General features: G+C 48.5%; 1 protein-coding gene across 1 annotated transcript in view; it reads left to right on the top strand.

The window, feature by feature from the left end:
• Positions 1-20,292, top strand: part of POU2F3 (POU class 2 homeobox 3) — a 40,675-nt gene extending 20,383 nt beyond the window's left edge. The window contains exons 5-14 of the mRNA XM_062508600.1: positions 8,307-8,411; positions 9,553-9,655; positions 12,867-12,949; positions 13,074-13,256; positions 14,171-14,312; positions 14,927-15,063; positions 16,922-17,083; positions 18,157-18,223; positions 18,784-18,916; positions 20,253-20,292. Coding sequence (XP_062364584.1) covers positions 8,307-8,411; positions 9,553-9,655; positions 12,867-12,949; positions 13,074-13,256; positions 14,171-14,312; positions 14,927-15,063; positions 16,922-17,083; positions 18,157-18,223; positions 18,784-18,916; positions 20,253-20,292 — 1,155 coding nt within the window. The remainder of the gene's footprint in view (positions 1-8,306; positions 8,412-9,552; positions 9,656-12,866; positions 12,950-13,073; positions 13,257-14,170; positions 14,313-14,926; positions 15,064-16,921; positions 17,084-18,156; positions 18,224-18,783; positions 18,917-20,252) is intronic.
• Positions 20,293-21,156: the final 864 nt, after the last annotated feature.

Below are 21,156 nucleotides of genomic sequence, written 5' to 3'. Positions count from 1 at the left end.
GAGTTATCTCAGGGCTCCACAGCTGATGTCCTGTAGGCACGTGATGTGAGAAATTCAAAGTGGGCGCACTGCACCTGAGATGTGAAATCCCTGGTGGCTCCTTTTCAGTGCCATTAATAAATACCCTGACCTTGTTTGGTACCTTCCACCCACACGTCTGAAGGCTCTGTGCTAATGGATTTAGCATCCCTTGGTGCCTCTGCAAGGTGGGGAGGTGTCTTGCAGGCACAGCCTGACTCGCTGGCTCTTCTCAAAGATGCTGAGCTCTGCGATTGCAGCTGGGATCAGGGGATGCTTCATGGGCCAGTTGCCCGTGGATATTGGGGTGCATTGAAAATCCAGGGGCTGCTCCCTGGCAGAGCTGGGTTATGGACTCCCATCCTCTGATTCATCGTCTTGTGCTCAACCACAGACAAGTTCTTCCTCCCCTCCGTCCTTTTGAAGGTGCAGAGAAGGGCCCAGCTCGCTGGGTAGTTTGTTATTAATATCTGGGATGCAAAACTCTCTGCACATTTAATTTTGCTCCACCAGGGCTTCCCTCCCCCCGGGGATCTCTCTCATAGTTTTTCATTCCTCTCCCTGTTCCCACCTCCCCCTAATCTCATGTGCTCCCTGGATGTCATTGCTGTTCCTGCTTGGCTTTTCCCTGTGGGTAGCTCAGGTTTCAGTCTGCCCTCCAGATTTCCATCCCAGTCCTGTTTTGCCCTCCTCTCAATGGGAGGTTCACATCCTGCTTCCTTCTCCCCTCTGGGGATCAATTCAGATTTCACTCTCTCTTCTCCCCATTGCCCCAGGGGATCAGCCTAAGCCTTGCATCTGCTTTTCATCTCTTGAACCTCCCCTGGCTGGAAATCAGGGCTGGCCGTGTATCTGCCTCACCTGACACTGGATCTAAGCTCAGCTCTGCCCTGGCCTTTCCCTTTTGAAGTCTCCCTGCTCTGTCCTAGGGACAGGCTGATTGCATAAATTTGTTTGCGTGCAGGTTCCTCATTGAAATGCAGCCCTTTGGGAAAGCATCAGAGAAAGCCCTGGCTCCAGGGAAAGTCCTCTGTGTCTAAATCTGGCCCTGCTTTGCTTAGGACAGATATGCAGAGGAACCCCTTCTTCAGGCTGGTTTTGTTCTGGCACCCCGGGTGAGCTTGCTGGGAATGAACTCCAAAACAAAACAGGCCAGGGGAACTTGTGAGGGAAAGGGGAACGCAATTAGGAGCAAGGATTTGGCCTTTTTAATTGTTTTTCTCAAGACGTGGACTGAAACCACTGAATTAATTTGTTGACAACAACTCAGAGTTGGCTGGATTTTATCTGTTCCTTAACATCCAGCTGCAGTCCATGCCCATCCTCCTGCCCTCTTGCTTTTAAAGGGCAAACTTCATCTATTACATGATCCCTACACCTGTTTCCTTGGCAAAATACCTCATACACCTGTTTCAGATCTGTCTGAGAGGGAGAGGCAGAGATCTTTGTGCAAATTCCCTGCTCATCCTTTCTGTGCTCTCAAGGGACAAGCCCCAGTTGAACGGATCCGTCTGAAGGGTCACAAAATTTGTTTTCCACAACAGAAACTCAGCCCAAGGCACGGCTGTCACTGGCCAGCCACAACCCAGGTGGCCCAGCACCTTTTAGAGGGCTGAGTGGCACAAACTGCTGTGCCTGGATGTGACTCTCAGGGAGTCACCACTAATGAGGAGAGGACTGGGAATCCTTGGAGGCCTTTCATCTGCTGAGCTCCAAGAATTCACCCCAAACCTGCACCACCCAGCCAGGGTGGGGCCCTGCACCCATCCTGCACGGATGGGTTCCAAGCAAGGCTTTAATTTTGGACATCAGAGGGTACTTTCTCCCTCCCCAGAGGTGCTGAGCTGCTCCGTGTGGGATCAGTGGGTTTATCCAGCAGGGAACCCTCCTGCCTGTTTTTCCCAGACCATGGAATTCGCATGGCTTGGGAGCAGAGAGCTGGCTCTGAGCTCCCCTAACCCTTGGACTTCATCCCCCCACCCAAAATGAAGCCCTGTGTGATGCTCTCCCATCTTCCTCACTCTCCCTTTCTCTTTTAATTAGGCTGCCTGCTGTGTTTAATGCAATCCTCCAGCTGCTCTTCTCGTGTCCCAGTTCCCTGGGTGTGACAGCCAGTGCCAAAAGTGCCAGGGACCAAAAGGAGAGAGGCCCCTGGAGCTGTGATTGAGCCAGTCTGATTCCAAGTTAATCCCCCCTAAAAGCGGGGTGTGGTGGGAAGTGTGTCCCTACCTGGGCTGTGTGGACACTCTCCCCATGGATGACTAATCCAGGGATATGCACAAAGTGCCTGGTGTTTGCATTTGTCGCTGCCAGAAGGCACAGAGAGTCCTGAACAAACAGAGATTCCTCCCTATAGGCAAGGGATGCATGGGGGGGGGGGGGGAAAGGACATTTTTCATGCAGGGCAGATTCTCAGCCCAGAAAATCCCAATAAGGCAACTTTGGAGTGGAACAGGAACGTGCTCGGGCTCCAGGGGACCTGTGTGAGCTTGCAGGAGGGCAGGGGAGAAGCCATGGAGTGGTGTGTGTGAAATCAGGGTGATAAGGAAAGGGGCAGGGATGCAGCCCAGGGTGGGAGCAGAGCAGATAAGCACGGAGGTGTAGGCAGAGGTGGAGTTCTGGAGAGGTTTGGGAGTTGGGCAAGTGAAATGGAGAGAGAGAGAGAGAGAGGTGCAGGGAGCAGCACTGCAACCCACGGGAAGGGAAGGCTGGGGCAGGGGGTGAGGAAGGGGCAGGGAGAGTCCTGGGAGGGAGGCAGGGGAGAAATCACAGCCCTGATGGTGGGAAAATCATTTCCCATGCTTTGAGTGGAGGCTCTGGCCACTCTGACCCCGAAGATGGCATCTCCCCCTGCCTGCTGCTCAACTGTTCCCAGTTTGGGATGCCCACAGGCCTTGGCAGGGAAGGTGCCACGTGCCTGACTGTCAGTGCTAAGAGGGAAGGTGCTCTAAGTTGCTTTTTCAGTCTGTTTTCAGCAGCCGTGTGCCCCCTGAGCACAGAGCACCTCCTGAGAGCTGTCTGAGGCTCCGTGCTGCCGAGGCTGTGGGGTGGGAGCAGCCCTGGCCAGGACACTCCCACCTGAGCAGGTGTCACCCCGAGCGTGGCCAGGCAGGGCAGGTGCTCTCCCCACCTCTGCCTTTGCTTCCCCTCTCCCTTGTCCAGCTCCTGTGCCACAGGTGATGATTTGAGGTTCAGCACAGCAAGGGGGGGGGGACGATTTCTCTCTCTTCCCTGTTTGTTTGGAAGCAAAAATTCGAGTGAAGAGCTGTGTCAGAGAGCCCACAAAAGCTGTGTGTGTTTGTTTTCTCCTGTCGAGAGTGCAGCTTGGTTGATCCTGAAGTTTTGACTTCCCAGCCCTACTTTGACTCCAGCACAACCATTTGCACCCGGAGCTGAAGCTGAGGATAAACCCTATCAGATCAGACCTCAATTAATAAACTCAAAGGCCACCTGAAGCGTGATGCAGGTGTGCTGAGGTTTGGGATTGCATTTGAATTTCCAGCGTGCTGCCATGGCTGAGCTTTAAGACAGAGCCTGTTCAGGAGTTAATCCTATGCTGAATTCTTTTCTGTCATGCTGACAGCTTCCAAAAATTCCCAGCCTTCACTGGGATAAAAATGTTGCAGGGTGAATATTGTGGCATTGACATAAAGGTTTTCTGCCTTCTTTCCAGGTGTCTGCTAAGCCCTGCCGTACGTGCAGGATAGTACATGTGGAAATAGTAATTGCAACCCCATTATTACTACTACTATTATTGCCATAATTTATTATTAGTGTGTTTTTTATTTTATGGGGCCCACGTGTGCGGGTAATTCACGGCGGAGCACTTACGCCATCGGAAGGTGGGAAGGCTCAGGGAGCTGCAGGAGCCTTGGATCCAGCTTAATGCCTGTTTCCAGCTTAAAACCTCCTCCCTGGGCTCGAGGCAAAGGGTTTTGGGGCAGCTCGAGGCAGCCTTGCTGTGCTGAAGAGCACTTTGGGGTGACTCAAAGCGTTTTGGGGTGACTCAGAGCTGTGCTGTTCCTTCTCAACGAGGGCCAGGTGCTCCAGACCCTCTGAGTGCACCTGATCCTCCTCTTCCCTCTGCTGTGGAGGGCTGGGAGTGAGTCAAACTCTTAAACTCGGTGAGATAAGGCAGATGTGGAGGCAGATAATTGTGTTTCAAAGAGGTCACTGGTGAAGTAGGAGCTTCACAACAAATAGAGTTGTCTTCTATCTCCCACTAATGTGGTTCCTGCCTGATAACTGGTGCTGGAGAGAGCTGGCAGGGCTTGCACAGGAGACAAATCCACAAATCCAGACCTGGATCTGGGGAGAGGATTGGAGGCTCCCAATTGGTGGCTGAGTGAGGAGGAGGATGGAGCACTGCGTGTGTCACAGCAGGAGCTCATCCCAAGGAGCATTCTGGGGCTGCTTTGGGCTTTGATAGATGGGGAACACCTTGAGATTATCCCTGAACTGGGATGGCCCGGGGAGGGCTCCAGCCCAGCCAGCGGGATCCAACCATGGAACCCAACGCTGCTCCATCTGAAGGGAACAGCAGCAAGCAGAGCTGCTCAGGAGAATCTTCCCAATTTCCTGGCTTTCCATGGCTCTGCAAGATGTCTGCAGGATGTTTTCACCAGCCGAGCGTTTGCCAGAAGTTCACAGATCAGTTACAAAACAGATGTACTTCTTTTCTTCTTCTTTTTTTTTTTTTTTCCTCTCCCCTTCTTCCTACTGGTAAGGAAGAGTTTGTGCAGTAATTGCAGGCAGGTTGGGAGATGTTTTCTTCATAATTCTCCTTCTTATGAAATGTTTATGAAACACCTTCCACAAATCAGTTACGCAAGCAGGCTCCAGAGCTTTGATCATTTTCCATCACCCTCAATGTGTTTCTTAGTTTGTTTTGCTTTTTGTTTTCGTGTTTAGGCCAGAGATAGGTAAGAAACCATCCATCCTTGTAGCTGTTCAAGCCAGCTACGGAAGGGACTCTCTCCTTTCCACCCAGTCACCCTTCCTGTGTTTTTCACTTGGCTTGCTCGGGGGCTGACCCTGTTTCAAGGCTGTGAAAACATCCAAACATCCACTTGAGATTTACAAGTGTGATTCCTGCCCTGGCCCAGAGGTGCCTCCAGCTGCCGTTACCTGCTCCCAGCCCTGCCCTGGGCCTCCCCTCTGGCCCCAGGTGAGGAAGGTGCTGGAGATTCACAGCCAAGAGCCCCCACACCTCACCTCAGCCGTGGGGATTTGCAGGTCCTGCTCTTTGCCCTGCTCAGGATTTTTTTTTTTTTTTTTTTAATGGTTTGGGTTGGAAGATCATCCCATTCCAACCCCGTGCCATGGGGCAATGAAGCTTCCACCAGACCAGGTTGATTTCCTTAAATACTGTTATTTTTCTGAGTTAAATTCAATGGGAGAAAAGTCTCTCCATGGCTTCTTGTTCCTCTTTCCCCATCCATGATCATCCTATAAAACCAAGATCCTGAACAATCCCAGTGGGATCTGCTCCTGGTTTTACATAAATCACTGTTTCTCACTTGCAGTATTCCAGCAGAGCTCCCATCAAATACCCCCACGAGGTGATTCTCTGAGGATTTCATAATTTTAAACTTTTTTTTTTTTTGGTTCTTCAAGGAAAACTCTTCCCGTACTTGCAGGCATTTTCTGCAAATCCGAGGCTGATGCACTGGAAAGGAGAAGGCAAATCCTCCCCTCATTTTATTAATTTGAAATTTACATTATTTTAAGGGAGTCTCATGATATTTAGTGGCCTCGCCCACAATGTGTGTGGTTTTTTGGGGTTTTTTTGGTTTTCTTTTTTTTTTTTTTTTTTTTTTAATGCACACTTGGCAATATTGCCGGTTTAGCCAGGGAAAAAAAAAACGAAGGAGCGGGATTTGCATAAACCATCCCCAAAATTTTGGATAGCTCCCGAACTCCTGCTAATGAACAATTAGCCAGCTGCAGGCCTGTCGGGGAGAGGAAGAGGAGGGCGAGGTAAATTTGAGCTAAAACCCAATGGAAATAGGTGCGAGGGGGAGAAAGATTTGTCAAGAACAAACCCCGGGTTCCCGCCCACTGCGCAGGAGGGAGAATTCCAGGGCCGGGGAAAGAAGGAGCAGTGGGAGATGTTGTTGTTTTTAAATTGGGAACCGGTCCTTTGCCAAACCCACCTCCCGTTCTCACATCCAGCCATGCCGGGATGCAGCTACACACCCCTTTCTCCCTGGAGCAACGCCAGCTCGTCCCGCTTGGCAGCTGGAAAAATTGATTTCAGTTTGGAAATGGCTCGTGCCTCTTCAACACCCCACTCCTGGCGGGATCACAGCTCAGGCAGGATCTAGAGCCCGGCTCTCTGAGACGACAAAAACTTTAATTTCTTGGGACTGCTCAGCCTTGGATGAAGCAGACAAACGCTATTATTTTTTTTTTAAATATTTTTTTTCTCTTTTTGCCTCTGATGGATTCTTTTTAATGCAAAGAACATCCACAAATCCACGTGCCTGGAGTGACTGGATGGCTCAGGGGTAACGGGGTGTCCTCCTGAGCCTTTTTGCCTGACATTTAGTGACTTATCGCTGTCGATAGCGATCAAGGAGATCTTTCCACCTGATTTTTTTTTTTTTTTTTTTTTTTGCCCTGCCAGGCTAAGAGGGATGATCATGCCAACCTGAAAGGTAGGAAAGAGCTGGAATTCATAGCATGTCTACCTCTTGTTGCAAGGAGCTGGGATTATTGCAAAACGAGTTTCGGCGGTGTCCAGAGCTCGAGTGTTAATGAAAGGGGGTGTTGTAATCACCTTCCCTCCGAGCAGCACCTTCCAAAATGCAGAGGGGAACCTTGCAGCTTCCTGCTCTGGAGCTGCTGAGCCTCTCGTGATCCCCTTTTCCCCTTTCTTCCTCTCATGGAGATCCATCAAAACTTGGACTTGATGCTTGTAGAGGTCTCTTCCAGCTGAAATTATTCCGTGTGTTTCTTTGCTTTGCTCAAATGGACAGAAAAGCTCCTTCAACCCCAAAATATTCGCTTGGGTTGGTGTTTGTAGAGCTGGATTTCCTGTTCCCCTCTGCTGGCAGGAGGTTGCAGGGCCTCAAGGCCCCATCAGTGGGGCAAAGACCCCATCTTCGGGGGATGTGGGGTTTGGAAGGGATCTGCTGGGACCTGGGCACGTTCAGTCCTAGGAGTCATGGTGAATCTTCAGGAGTTTCACGCCGTGTCCTTTGTAGAGTTCTCCTGGTTTTTCCAGTTTTTGGGAATTAGAGGCTCTTCTTGCTGTGATGAGGAATAATCCTTGTTCAGGGTGTTCTCGTGCTGAGGAAAAGTTTGGGTCAGTCTTTTCTTGGAGAAGAGTTGTGTGTCTTTTATCTGTCCCCTGTGCATGGACACTCCTCACTCACCTTTCAGGAATTAACCTAAAAACTTCCAAAATCCTCCCCTCCCTCCTGTCCCAGTCAGCGCTACCAAAATATTTCACCTACTACAATAGTTGGAACAGATTTTTATTATTATTGCTTCTTAATAAATTAATTTTTAGTAATGTATTAGCAGTAGTACAAATGAACACAGAGATTGTGGAATAAACCAGAAACAGGGATTCAGTTCTGGTCCCTGGGTGCACTTTTTTTTTTTTTTCTCCTAAGAATGTGGACTTAAAAATCATTAATTTCTTGTGGGCAAGAACTTTGCTTGAACATTAAAGTAGCTCAAAAAGACCACTGAACACCTGTGAAGTTTTCCAGTTATTTTTCCACAGCTTGTAACTGAGGAAGGAGAATTTTCCTTGCAAATTTTTTGTTGTTTCTTGCTAGAAATGGAACAAATGCATTTGGTGCCTGGAGTGCTGTGTTTTCAAGTCTGGGAGATTGCTCTGCTTTTATTTTTTTTGAGGTCTTTTACTCCATGACCTACCATTTCCCATCCCCTTGTACCATTCTGTTTCGTGCAGGGGAAAATGCGAGGTTTTCCATGTCCAGCCCTCCTATCGGGGCTTGAGCTGTGATCTGGAAAAGGGAATTGCTTCTTGTCTTCATTAAAACTCCACAAAAGGATTTAAACTTTGAAAAGCTGCTTGAAATTGCTTGTTTCCTGAAGTTTTCTAATTGAGGAAATTAAAGGGGGCTCTGGGCTTGGCAGAGCAGGAAAACTGTCCATGGGATAGAGTGGAGAGCAGGAGTGTGGAATGACCCTGATTTCCAGCGATGGAAACAGCTGAAAATTCCCTGAGAGGAGCCTCTGCAGCCTCTTGGATCCCACTGCTCCTGCTCATCCCTGCTCCCTCGTTCCACAATTCCTTTGCTCTTTTTCAGATTAAAACTGAGGACCTCAGCGACTCTTTGCAATCTGCCATCCCCCCTCGGTCGGGTCACCTCGTGCAGGGATCATCCATGATGCCAGGGAGCCAAATCGCAGGGGTGAGTGATCCTGGATTCCTCAGGATCCCAGGAAAAGAGGCTGCTCCTGACCCCCTTCCCAAATTCCTTTGGCCAGAAATGGAACCCGAGAGGGTGAGGAACGCTGAATTGGAAAAGGGAATCCTCATCTTCCTCCTCGGTTTTTCCTCGTGGGCTCAAGGGTAGACTGGACACGTGCTGGGATGAGATTTCCTCCGAGGGAAACAACCCCATGGTCAGGAAATGCCTCGGATTGGAAATAATTGGAGGCTGAGCCAGCACCGTGGGGAAGTGTTTGATAATGTTAGCCCTGCTCTTCCTCATTCGTGAGTGTCTGGTTAATGCCATTGTTGGAGATAGGATTCTAGACCAGATTAACACCTAATCTGAGCCTGTTGTTGCCTCAAATTGATTTACACCAGGGAAGAAATTAATTCCTCGAGGGATTTTTATTTTTTTCCCTAAGTTAAAAAAAAAAAAAAAAAAATTGGAGTTCATCACTTAACTCTTGTTACATTCTAGTGGGAGTTGGATGCCAGGCAGATGCTCAGTAATCCCTTCCCTCGTTCCTTCACGGGGTATTCAGATCCATTATACAATTTAGGGATTCTTCAATTTCCCCCAGTCTTCAGAACAGTCCTGTGGGAAGCAGAGTTGGGCACCTGGGACAGCCTGCTGCAATCTGATGTGTGATTTTAGGCAGTTCACTCTGGAAATACTTAATCTGAAGAAACTGAAATGCAAGAGATTTCACTGTTCTAACAACCAGAGTTTGATTGCCTCAAAAATGCCTTTATCAAGAGTTAACTTTTCCAGAGAAAAGCAGACAGTTCTCCACATGGATGTCTCTGTATGCACCAAATTCTTCTCCTACACTTGAAACTTCTGGACCTGCAGCTCTCCAGCCTCCAAATTCCCAAAATCCAGTGAGAATTCTTCCCCTACACCTGAAACCTTTGGATCTGCAGCTCAAAAGTGCCATCAAGAGTTAACTTTTCCAAGGAAAAGTGGACATTTCTCCACATGGATGTCTCTGTATGCACAGAATCCTCTACACCTGAAACTTTTGGACCTGCAGCCCCAAATTACACAAATTCAGGGTGGATGTGTGAGGAGCATAAATCCTTGAGTTTTATTGTTCCCTTTGCTTTTTTTTCTGTAGGACATGAGTTCTCTCCACACCCTGCAGCAGCTGGTGTTGCTTCCTGGGCACATGCAGTCAGTCCCCCAGTTCCTTCTGTCCCAGTCCCAGGCAGGACAACAAGGTAAGAAAAAGAAAAGCTGAGGTGATGCCTTTTTCAGGCTTACCTAAAAACAGAGGAGAGGCCGGAGAACATTCAGATAACAAAAAGCAGTTCTGTTTATTGAATTATTCAGGTACATTTAGGGCAGACAAAGCCCCCAGGGGCTACACCCAAAATGGACAATGGCTCACAGGGTTTCACACTTTGATAAGTTTGGTCCATTTGCAGATTGGGGTTCATCTCCCAATGACAGCTCCAGGTAATGAAGTCATTTAGCCCAAGTTTGCTCCCCCCAGTCACTTTTGTTTCCATCTCTCAGGCCTGGGGCAGTGAGGTGTCCTTGACTGCCAGGCCTGGAGAGGAATTGTTGTGTGTGCCCAAAATGGGAGAGCAGCAGCTCACACTGGGTATGGAGTTCAGAGTTCTACACTAAAGAACTGCAGGGTTACAAAAGGATATAGGAAAATAGAAAAGCTAAAAATCCTAAGGCATCAGAAATGGATAAATATTTAGGGAAAACCTCCCTTCTCGTGGAAGTCGGGTTTCCCCAGCGTGATGCTGCCTGTTCCCACGCTGGGATGATCCCAGTTCCACGTGGGAACATCCAGGCTGGAGATGCTGCTGGCACCTGTGCCTTGTGCGCTCCACCAGTGCCACCTTGGGGCCAGGCAGGGATGCCAGCCTGGAATTCGGGACAGCTCCAGCAAAACCACGGAGCTGCTCCCTGGGGAGCAGAGCCAGCCCGCCCGGGCTCCCTCCCGCTCCTCATTAATTCCAGAAAGCTCCTCAGAGGTCGGGCTGATTGCTTGGAGGGAGGGTAAATCCAGGGAAGGAGCAGAACTGGTCCAGCTTAGCCAGGAGCAGCTCTGGGATGAGTGTGAGAGGTTTGGGTGTTCCACAGGGCAGGAAAGGTCTCCCTGCTCCTGAAACGAGGAGAAATCAGCTCCAGGAGAGCACTGAGGGCTCGCTCAGTGCTTGAGAAAGTCCCTGAGTAATTCTGGTTTTACCCCCAGTGTTTTTACAGAGTTTCTCCCACCCCGGGGATGTGGATGGAGAATGTTTGGGGCTTTAATTCATAACCTGGCAGATCAAAGGGGACATGGATCCTTTGCTTGTGCTCTTGATTTATCCCAGCACACAGCTCCCTCCCCATGAACTAAAATTCAGGATTATAACCTTAAATCTCTGCAGCTTGAACCCACTGGTTCACACACTCCAAAAGCAAGTGGGAAATTTATTTCTTCCTGACAACATATAAATTCTCCTCTCTGCCAAAAGACTCTGACTGATGGATAAAGATACTTGATGTATATTTACAAATAATTTTGAATTAGTTTGTTTGAAATACAGTCAGGACAATCTATTCCTTGCTGCCTGCCTTTATTCATGAATAATAAACACCTTATACTGCAAAACAGAGCTTGCTGCCTTCAATAGATTAGAATTTATCTGTTCAGTGACTTTTTTTTTTTGGCAGCTATGTTTTGTTGTCACCCCTTGTAGTTCCAGGCTTGACCAGGACTGGATATTCTGGCCAGGAGCTGGATTTTTGTGCAGGACATTTCCATTTCCTTGGCTGATTACCAGGTTTTAATGATCCTTTTGCCACGTGCGTGCACAGCCAGTGGGGAGTGAAAGGGAAGGCTCAGGTTGGTTTTGTGGAATTTGGTTCAAGTGGAATTTTCCTCCTCCTGAAGGAAGGCAGAAAATATTCCAGGATTGTCCTTGAGGCCATCAGGGAATGCCCTGAGTGTCTCCTGATTTTGGACTGTGGGTCCATAAATGGATTTCGAGGCTTGGGGGCTGAACATTTCCAATAGGGATACGAATTTTCCTTTGGTTGTGTTCTGAAGCTGTCAGATAAATTCCCAGGTCTTATTCCTCATCCCCTGTGCAGCCCAAATCCTGATGCACCCGAGTCAGGGGTGGGAGAGCTCTGTAAAGGTGGGAATGAGCAGCCACGGAGATTTTGGGATACCTGTCAGCCTAAATATTGCTGCTGAAATGTTCATCTCGGCTGTCAGACCGGTGATTCCTGAATCCAGCCCTTCATTTCCCTGGGAGCTGGAGCTGAGGTGTTCAATCATGATTTTAAAGACTCCAAATGACAGAGCATCTGCCATGTCCCAAGGCAAAGCCATTGCAGTGATTAATTACCTGCGCTGGTAAAAATGTGCACCTCATTACCAGCCAGGATTTGAAATTCTGAGTTGCTCCAGCGTTAGGAAAGGCTTATTCCAACCCCAGCCTAAGTAAATAAATGGGATTGTGCACAGCAGATCTAAATTAAATAAGGAAAGGCAGAGAGAGAGAGAGGGAGTGATAGATTCTGGAGATTATCTGTTTACCCTTTTATTAGCAGAAGTTCATACATTTCTATGGATTTCCCTGTAATTGTCAGTTATAATCAATTAAATATATTGACTGCTCTGAGCAAGGTTATAAATCCTCACTAAATTCTATAGGTTTCACTCACAATGGACTCGATACCAACTAAATTTCCAGGGAACTACACAACCTAATCCTGTAGGACATTCCCTCGAAGAGATATAGGTTTGTACTTGGCTGTTTGTCAACTAAACAATTACACAGCCCCCATAAATCCCAGTTTTTGTTGGGCTTATGGATTTCCCTTCTTTTTTCCTTTCATCATTTTGTGTCAGCTCCAACGTTCTGAAAGAAATTCAATTTATTTGAAATACAGTAGGGTAAGAAAGAAAGGGTCAGAGGGCTTCCAAATGACATTTGAAAATGAAATGTAGAATTGAGAGTAGAGTGGGAGGGCTCACAAGATTAACTGGAGGATCAGGGTTTTTTTTTTTAAAAGATCAAGTGGCTGAAAGTTAGAGCAACAAGGGCTTACATTGGAAATGTCCATTTTTCTAAGAGCTACAATGATTAAGCACTGAGAGAGATCCCTATGAAGGATGTAGAAAATTCTCTGCTGCATGGCACCTAAAATCAAGATTAGAGGTCTCTAAAATGCCTGAGCATGATGAGTTACAGGGATCAGCAAATGAGATATTTCACTTCTCTCATTATTGGAATAATCCCTTGCAGGCTGAAAAAACCATGGGAAGAACCTTTTCTTTCTCATAATCCAGCTCAGAACCAGACAGGTTCTTAAAGGCTGAAATTTTTGGATTTTGGGCAAGAAATAACAAATGGAGCTTCCCACTCTGAGCTTTCCCGGGGGTGTTCACTGACCAAATTCTCTTTTTCTTCTCCTCAGCTTTGCAGCCAAACCTCCTCTCCTTCCCTCAGCAGCAGGGCAGCCTCCTCCTCTCCCAGCCCGGACCCAGCCTGGCCTCCCAGGTAAGAACACACCTGAGATGTGCTAAACTCCACCTGCTGCTTTAGGGAGGGCAAAAGGCACAGAAATCGGCGTGCTTCTCTATTTCTGTGACTCTGAGCATCTGTTTTGGGGTGGTTTGGACAGGCTGTGGGTCGCTCTGGCCTCCCTGGCTCCTCGGTTGAACCTCACCTGGACGTCCCCCAGCACTTGCAAGTGGCAAAGCACCTGACCCCAGCAGGAGCTTCCGAGGAGCCCAGCGACCTGGAGGAGCTGGAAAAGTTCGCTAAGACTTTCAAACAAAGGAGGATCAAGCTGGGCTTCACACAGGTGAGAGGGAGGGGATGGGGGGAGTTTGGGGCAGAGGTGTGGATGGAGGAAAGCCTGGGTTACGTAAATGTGGGTTATTGTGCAGCATTCCTTTCCCAATGCACGAAAAGACAAACTCTTCCTCACACCTCACCATCATAACCTCAACAGCTGCACCTTCTCCAGTATTCAGGGGTGGGAGCAGATTCCTGGGGGGCAAAAAAAATCCCCTTTTCCTGGCAGGCAGGTCATGGAAACAAGACTGGAAGCAGCCTGAGGGGAAGTTTAGGCTACATTAGGAATAAATTCTTCACTGAAAGAGTGATTGGGCACTGGAATCGTCTGCCCAGGGAGGCAGTGGAGTCACTGTGGAAAGGAAGCCTGGACGTGGCAGCCAGTGCCATGGCTGAGCTGGTGAGGAGGTGTTGGGCTGTCACTGTCAGCTTGGATGTCACACACGCTCGCTTGAACAGAGTAACAACCGTGGTTCCTTGGCATATACTCTTAATAAAGCGTGTAAGTCACTGACTTCACCACAGCAACTGATTATATTGGTTGGTGCAAAGCCATTGGCGTCAATGTATTTGGCAAAAGCTTTGCAAAAAGTTAATAAGGCACGTGGCCGCATTTACTTTGTAGTCTAGCTACAAAAATCCTTCATGTATCTTTTAAAATCAGTTTCCATGCTAACAGCCTTGTTTTCTTCCTGGCTATGGATACACTGGGGGTTCATTAATTGCTGTTCCTTCTCCTAACTCAGCTTGGCTCACAGTCCAGCTGTCAAACCCCTCCATGCTGGGTCACAGGTTGGACGCGATGATCTCAAAGGTCTTTCCCGGGCTGTTTAACCCTGTGACTCTGTCATTTGAGGGGGGCTGTGACAGCTGGGAGGGGTTTCCCTGTGCTCAGGCTGGGATTTGGGTGTCCCCTGGCAGGGTGACGTCGGGCTGGCCATGGGGAAGCTCTACGGCAATGATTTCAGCCAGACCACCATCTCCCGCTTCGAGGCTCTCAACCTGAGCTTCAAGAACATGTGCAAGCTCAAACCCCTGCTGGAGAAGTGGCTCAGTGATGCAGGTAGGTGACAGCAAAGCAGAAATGCCACCAGCAGGAGAAGATCCAGTCAGGAACCCCCAATCTGTTCAGCCCCTCCCTGTGCCAGATGGGGGGAAAAAAAAAAAAAAAAAAAGAGAGAGGAGCTGCTGAGGTGCTCAGGGGCCAGCCCAGGAGGGGCAGGTGGAAAAGGAAGGATTTCACTGATGGGGGAATTCCCAGGGGCAGCAGGATTTGGGCTGGTGTCCCGTGCTGACCTCACGTCAGCCTCGTGCTCCACCCAGCCCTTCAGGATGTCTGAGCCATTGGTCACATCTCAGCCACCCCAAGGCAAATGGTTTGGTCAACATCCTTTTCTGTGTGAAATTAAACTGTTGGAACACTCTTGGGTCCTCATCAGAGCAGGCTATTTTCCTTTCACAGAGGAAATACGGGTTAAAACATTTTTTTTTTCTTCTTTGATTTGGACAAGCTCATTGATGGATTTGGAGCAATTTTAATCATCACCAGAGGGAGGATCCACATTGTAGGAACAATTTATCTATTCTAGAGGGCACCTTTGCTTCACTGAGAGTATCTGGGAATGAAAAGAACTCATTATCCTCTTGGTTGTCTTTTTCCCCTCCCTCTTCGCCCAGAATCTGCTCCTTTGGATTCCTCCATGAGCACCCCCAATTCCTACCCCTCAGTGAACGAGATGTTTGGACGGAAAAGGAAGAAGAGGACCAGCATCGAGACCAACATCCGCTCCACACTGGAGAAGAGATTCCAAGATGTGAGGGGGAAAAAAAAAATCTTTCCATCATTTCTGGCATTTGCAAGCCTGTAGCACTGACTCCTCTCAAGAGAAGAGGTTTTTGGGGGTGTTTTTTTGACGGCAGGTTAGAAAATGCTTGAAGAAGCAACAGGAAAATTGTTACACCCAAAGAAATTCCCCATTATTTGACAGCAGATTAAAAATTGCTTGAAGGAGTTAGCAGGAAAAGTGTTTAACCCAAAGAAATTCCCAATTATTTCCTGGTTGAATGTTGCAATAAGGGAGTTACAGTTTTAGCACCACATTTCCCCATTATCACCCACTGGGCCAAAGCTGATCTCTGCCCCCGAGTCTTTTCTTTTTGAGTTGCAGTTATATCACAAGAACTCTGTGGTCCCATTAAGCAGCTCTTGTGAGACCCCAGAACTTGTTGCCCCAAATATTTTTCCTGAACCCGCTCAGAAGTGGAGCCTTTCTACTTTTTAAGCTCCAAGAATTTCAAGAAAAATCACTGCAGACATCAATCAGAGCTTTAATCAATAGGGCTCAAGTGTGACTGGAAATCTCTCAAATCAAAACTGTTTCTGAGGTTTTTTTCTTGGTTTCTCCCTCATATCAAAACTTGCCCAGTCATCATCAGATCATTTTAGCAGCTCATTTTTAGCTGGTAGAAGACATTTTCTGTAATGGGAATATTATCCTGGCATCTCCGTGCCAGGTATCTTTGACATTTCTGAGCTCCAACGCTGAGCAAACCCCACAGAGCTAAAAGGGATGGAAATCAATGACTCAGGGGGCAGGGTGGGCTCTGTTGTTTCCCTTTCTAAATGAGGGCTGGGGGAACAGAGAGACTTTTCTGAGACCGGCACCCAGAGCTCCTGTCCCCTGCACAGTGACAAGGCCACCAGGTCTAGGTGACCCCAGCCCTGATTTTGGTGCTGTTGGGGTCCAAGAGGGAAGTGATTTGTGCAGTCACAGGGGCAGGAGCTGTGACTCCTCCCTGACTCTGGCACAGCTGATGTGGTTCACAGAACATAATCTTTCACCCAAATATTTACCCTTGGCATCACTCTGAGCTTTTGTCCCCTCCCCAGCTTGCAGCCAACCCCACCCGTGTCCTCCCAGCAGCCCCTGATGCTTTTTGGGTTGTTTTTAACCTCCTGTCTCTCTCAGCAGAACCCAAAGTCCAGTTCAGAGATTTCTTGGTGTTTTTGGGGGGCTTTTTAAACTTCCTGCCTCTCTCAGCAGAACCCCAAGCCCACTTCAGAGATCTCCTTGTGCTTTTTGGTGTTTTTTAACCTCCTGCCTCTCTCAGCAGAACCCACAGCCCAATTCCCAGATTTCATTGTGATTTTGGGGGTTTTTAACCCCTTGTCTCTCTCTGCTGAATCCCAAGCCCAGTTCCCAGATTTCATTGTGCTTTTTTGGGGTATTTAACCCCTTGTCTCTCTCAGCAGAACCCCAAGTCCAGTTCAGAGATCTCCTTGTGCTTTTTGGGGTTTTTAACCCCTTGTCTCTCTCTGCTGAACCCCAAGACCAAATCCCAGATTTCATTGTGCTTTTTGGGGTTTTTTAACCTCCTGCCTCTCTCAGCAGAACCCCAAACCAAATTCCCAGATTTCATTGTGATTTTTGGGGTTTTTTAACCTCTTGCCTCTCTCAGCAGAACCCCAAGACCAAATCCCAGATTTCATTGTGCTTTTTGGGGTTTTTTAACCTCCTGCCTCTCTCAGCAGAACCCCAAACCCAATTCCCAGATTTCATTGTGATTTTGGGGTTTTTTAACCTCCTGCCTCTCTCAGCAGAACCCCAAACCCAATTCCCAGATTTCATTGTGCTTTTTTGGGGTTTTTTAACCTCCTGCCTCTCTCAGCAGAACCCCAAGCCCAGCTCAGAGGAGATCTCCTTGATAGCAGAGCAGCTCTCCATGGAAAAGGAAGTGGTTCGGGTCTGGTTCTGCAACCGGCGCCAGAAGGAAAAGCGGATCAGCTGCCCGATGCCATCCCCCATCAAATCACCCATCTACAACTCCAGACTGGTGAGGGACTTGGCATTCAGCCCCCTGAATGGAATCTGCTCCAGAGCATTGGTTATTATTCCATCCATCAAAATCCAATCAACTAAATTATAACAGTTAATTAAGCGATGGTTCTATTTATTGAAAACCGTAGAAAGAAAAGATACATTTCCTAGGAGGGATTGATTGGTTTAATTGTTGGTTAATTTTTTCAAATCTAAGTGCTACCCCAAAGCTTTTCCCCTGGAGATTGATCAAGAAAATCTTTCCAAAATTAATGGGGTGTGAGGATTGCATGCACTGGTATCAATTTAGCTGCATTTCTGCTGCTTCATTTAAGAGTTGCTTGGTGGCTTTGCCATTTAAAAGTGGCAGGACACTCCTCAGTGCTGCAGCACAGAGGTGGGAGGCAGTCTGAATTTTATCTAAAAATCTCCTGGGTTTTGGAATTCTCCATCAGAAGGCAGGAAAACATCATGGGAAATTTGGCCCAACCTGTTTAGTCCCCAAAACAAACATTTGGATTGCCACAGCAGGAGCTTGGGTGAAGAATTTCCCTGTGACTGCTGTCCAAAGTGACCCCTTGCTCATCAGCCTCCCCGGACAGAGTGCTGCCTTCAGGAATAAATGTTAATTTGGATGACAGCTCCCAAATTGCCAATTGTCACCTGAGAATTAAGCTCCTTCAAGGATATTGGGATTTTTTTTTTTTTGTGCCCAAAACCAGAGGGAGCTGAGACGTTTCAGGCTGAGAATTCCCCAAGGGACATCCAAAGGGCAGTGGCTCCTACAATTTTATCTTGAGAGTTCTAGAAAACAGGATCATTTCAGGTTTTTCTGTAACTGATCCACAAATTCAGATGGATGTGGAGAGTGTCAGGCACATGCAATACTAATCCTGATTTCTTCTCATGGCCTTGCACGTGGGAATGTTGTTTGTAGCCTGGAATATGAATGGAAACACCCATGAGAGCCCCCAGACGTGGGTGCTGTGTCCCTGGGAGCCAGCACACTCCCCAGGGGCTGTGAAAGGAGTGGCAGGACGTGATTTATCCACTCCCCAGTGTTCACCTTCTGCCTCTGGTCCTGCCTAGGTCTCTACCTCAGGCTCCTTGGGGCCCCTCTCCGTCAATCCAGTGCACAGCACCATGCCCGGGACTGGTGAGCCTTGGGAAACCTCCCTTCCCTCCTTCCTCCTCCCTCCTAACCCTGACCCCTCCATTTCTGGGTCACATTTGCAGGATAATCTTCACCAGACCCTTGGCTTTGGCCAGGGAAAGCGTCCCCACACAGCTGGGATAAGAACAGCCCAGACTTGCTGTTGGGTGGGATAAAAACATGGAAAACACCGAGCAAAATAACATCTCCAGCATAATCCTAGGCTGGGGGTTTAGGTTTGGGAGCCAGGCACAAATAAAAGGGTAGGTTAGAATCAGATCTCCTTGGGGACCTGGGATTCCCAGATAGAAGGACAGGGGACATTCCTGGGGTCCCCCAATTTCCCCAGCTCAGGGGTTCAGAGGAGCCAGATAAGGGGTGGGTTAGAGTCAGATCTCTGTGGATACCTGGGATTCCCAACTACAGGAACAGGGGACATTCCTGGGGTCCCCCACCTTCCCCAGCTCAGGGAACCAGAGGAGCCACGGGATGGGCACAGGGCTCGGGGGGAGTGTTGGGCAGGGAGAGGAGATCCCAGGCTCAGGGTGCTCTCTCCCACGCAGTGACATCCTCGTGCTCCCCAGGGAATTCCAGCAGGCCCTCGTCCCCTGGCAGTGCCCTCCATGCCAGCAGCCCCGGCACAGCCCAGAGCAACTCCAAAGCTGCCATGAACTCTTCTGGCTTCAACTCTTCAGGGTAAGACGCAGCTCCCCGCTCCCCCCCAAAAAAAAAAAAAATCCACCCCAAACCAACCCAGGACATGGGGGGAAAATGTTGGGACCTCCAGGAAGAACAGGAAAGCTCTTAGAGATTCCAGCAATGTGTGAAGCTTCGTGTGTGACCTCTCAGGGACAGGGTGGGATTGCTGGGGTGTCCTTTGCAGGGGACAGAAGCTGGATTTGGTGATGCTGGTGAGTCCCTGCCAGTACAGGATATTCTGTGATTCTCAGGATGTGGTGGTTTTTTATTGCTTGAAAATGAATAGTCAATCAAGTTTTGCCTGAACAACTGTGACGGTTTAAAAAAAAACAAAACCAACTCAAAAACCACCCCAAAATTATTAGAAACACTGTCCTCACCCGATTCCTGTGTGAAGGAAGCAGAGAGGAAGGTTTATATTTGGGTAACCCTTTCCACTGCCAGTTTTCTCTCCTGCAGTGCCACCCGCAGAGCTCTGCTGTGAGCAACTCTTCCACAGTGGCAAAACAAAGATAATTTTTTACCTCTGCCCCTACCTTCAGAGGCTGCAGAAGCAATAAAGCAGATGAGAGGGCTCAGAGCCCTGCTGGTTATTTCCTGGGGGCTCTGCATTTGTGATTTCTGCTGCATCACCTCAAGGATGCTGAGTTAGGAGGGGGGTACCCACAGCTGCTTGGGTCACTCTGTGCCATGAGTCCCCCTCCCTTTATTTTGTCCTTGTAACATAGAATTTGTCGCTTGGAGTGAGGTTTTGTTATAGAGGCAGGGATTGGGAAAGATCGGGGAATATTTTTTTTTTTTAAATGGAAAAATAAGGTGTTTTTCAAAATGTTATGACACACAAAAAAAGGGAGAAATTATTTCTGCTTTCTGGATTCCCCCTGTCATGATTTACATCTAACTGTAGCATTTTTATTGCCTTTAATTTAGTGGAAACATTAAAATGAAACACAACTTTTTTTTCCAACAGAATCTCTTGTGATTAAGGGGGGGGAAAAAAAGCCAGGTAGCACCTGAAGATGATCTTGTTTATAAACAAGGGGAGTTGCTGTAATGCAACATTAATTCTGATTTCTTCCCATGGCCTTGGATATGGGAATGCTGTTTTGAGGCTGGAATATGAATGGAAATACCCATGAGAGCTGTGTCCCTGGGAGGCAGCGCTCTGCACAGGGGCTGTGAGAGCAGAGGCAGGGTGTGATTTTTGCACTCCCCAGGATGTGATTTATGCCAGCCTGCCTGCCGAGTAACCCGCAGGACGTGCTGAGCCCAAGGAAATTCGGGCGTTTTTTTACTCCCAGGTGAAACTTTTGTCGTTCCATGTCCCCAGCAGCTCCTGGTACCGATGGAACCAACCCACCTACCTCCACTGAGAGCTCCTGCAGCAAGGGGAGAGCAGCTCTGCCTCCAGGCTCTGCACCACCGACGATGCTTGGAGCCTTCCAGTGCCTTCCAGTGCCTTCCAGCGCCGGCTGCGCCAGGAACCGCCGGCAGCGGGGCTGCGCAGGGACTCAAACTGCAGCCCAGCCCTTCCCCGAGCCCCCACTGTGACATTTTCCCTCTTCCCCCGGCCCCACAGTGACTTTGTCCCCCTTCCCCCAGTTCCCCACGGTGCCGCTGTCCCTCCGGGGCGAGCCCCTGCTTCGCTGTCCTCGCATGGCTCCTCCGCTTGTCGCGCATCCTCCCGGGCAGGGCTCCTGTGGCAGGGCTCTCCTCTGTCTCTCTCTGTCTCCATCCTGGCCCAGAGCTCCCCAAAAAAAGGAAGGAGGGTCCCTCCTGCTGTTCCTGTCACGCACGGCCCCCAAACTGAGCCGAGGTTTGAGTTCATTTCACCGCAGCCCCGTGGCTGGGTGGGAGCCTTGGCTTTCCCCAGGCTCCCCATCCACTTGCTTTGCGCCTCCTGCTCCCTTTCTAAAGGTGCTTTTTGTTTGTTTTTTTCCTTCTTTTTTTTTTTTTTTTAATTAAGTATTTTAGAGTCTTCTTATTTTTTCCTTTTAAAAAAAACAAAAAACCAACCAACCAACCAAAAAAAAAAAATTTGTCTTTTGCAAAATTTGTGTCCCGGTCTTGTTATTGCTGAAAACCTTGGGGAAAATTGTGATTTCTGTTGATTTACTGTGATAAGGATGAGTCTTGACCTTCTCTTCTTTAATTTCTTTTCCTCTTTTTTCGGGTTTTAGCTGATACCAAATAACAACGAGCTGTTATTGAGGTGCCTTCTGGTCTTTGAGCTGTAA

The sequence above is a fragment of the Cinclus cinclus genome, chromosome 25 (assembly GCF_963662255.1).
Source record: "Cinclus cinclus chromosome 25, bCinCin1.1, whole genome shotgun sequence".
In the NCBI taxonomy this organism is placed as follows: Eukaryota; Metazoa; Chordata; class Aves; order Passeriformes; family Cinclidae; genus Cinclus; species Cinclus cinclus.
The sequence above is the reverse complement of the archived record's forward strand: the minus strand, read 5'-3'. Positions and strand labels throughout refer to the sequence as shown.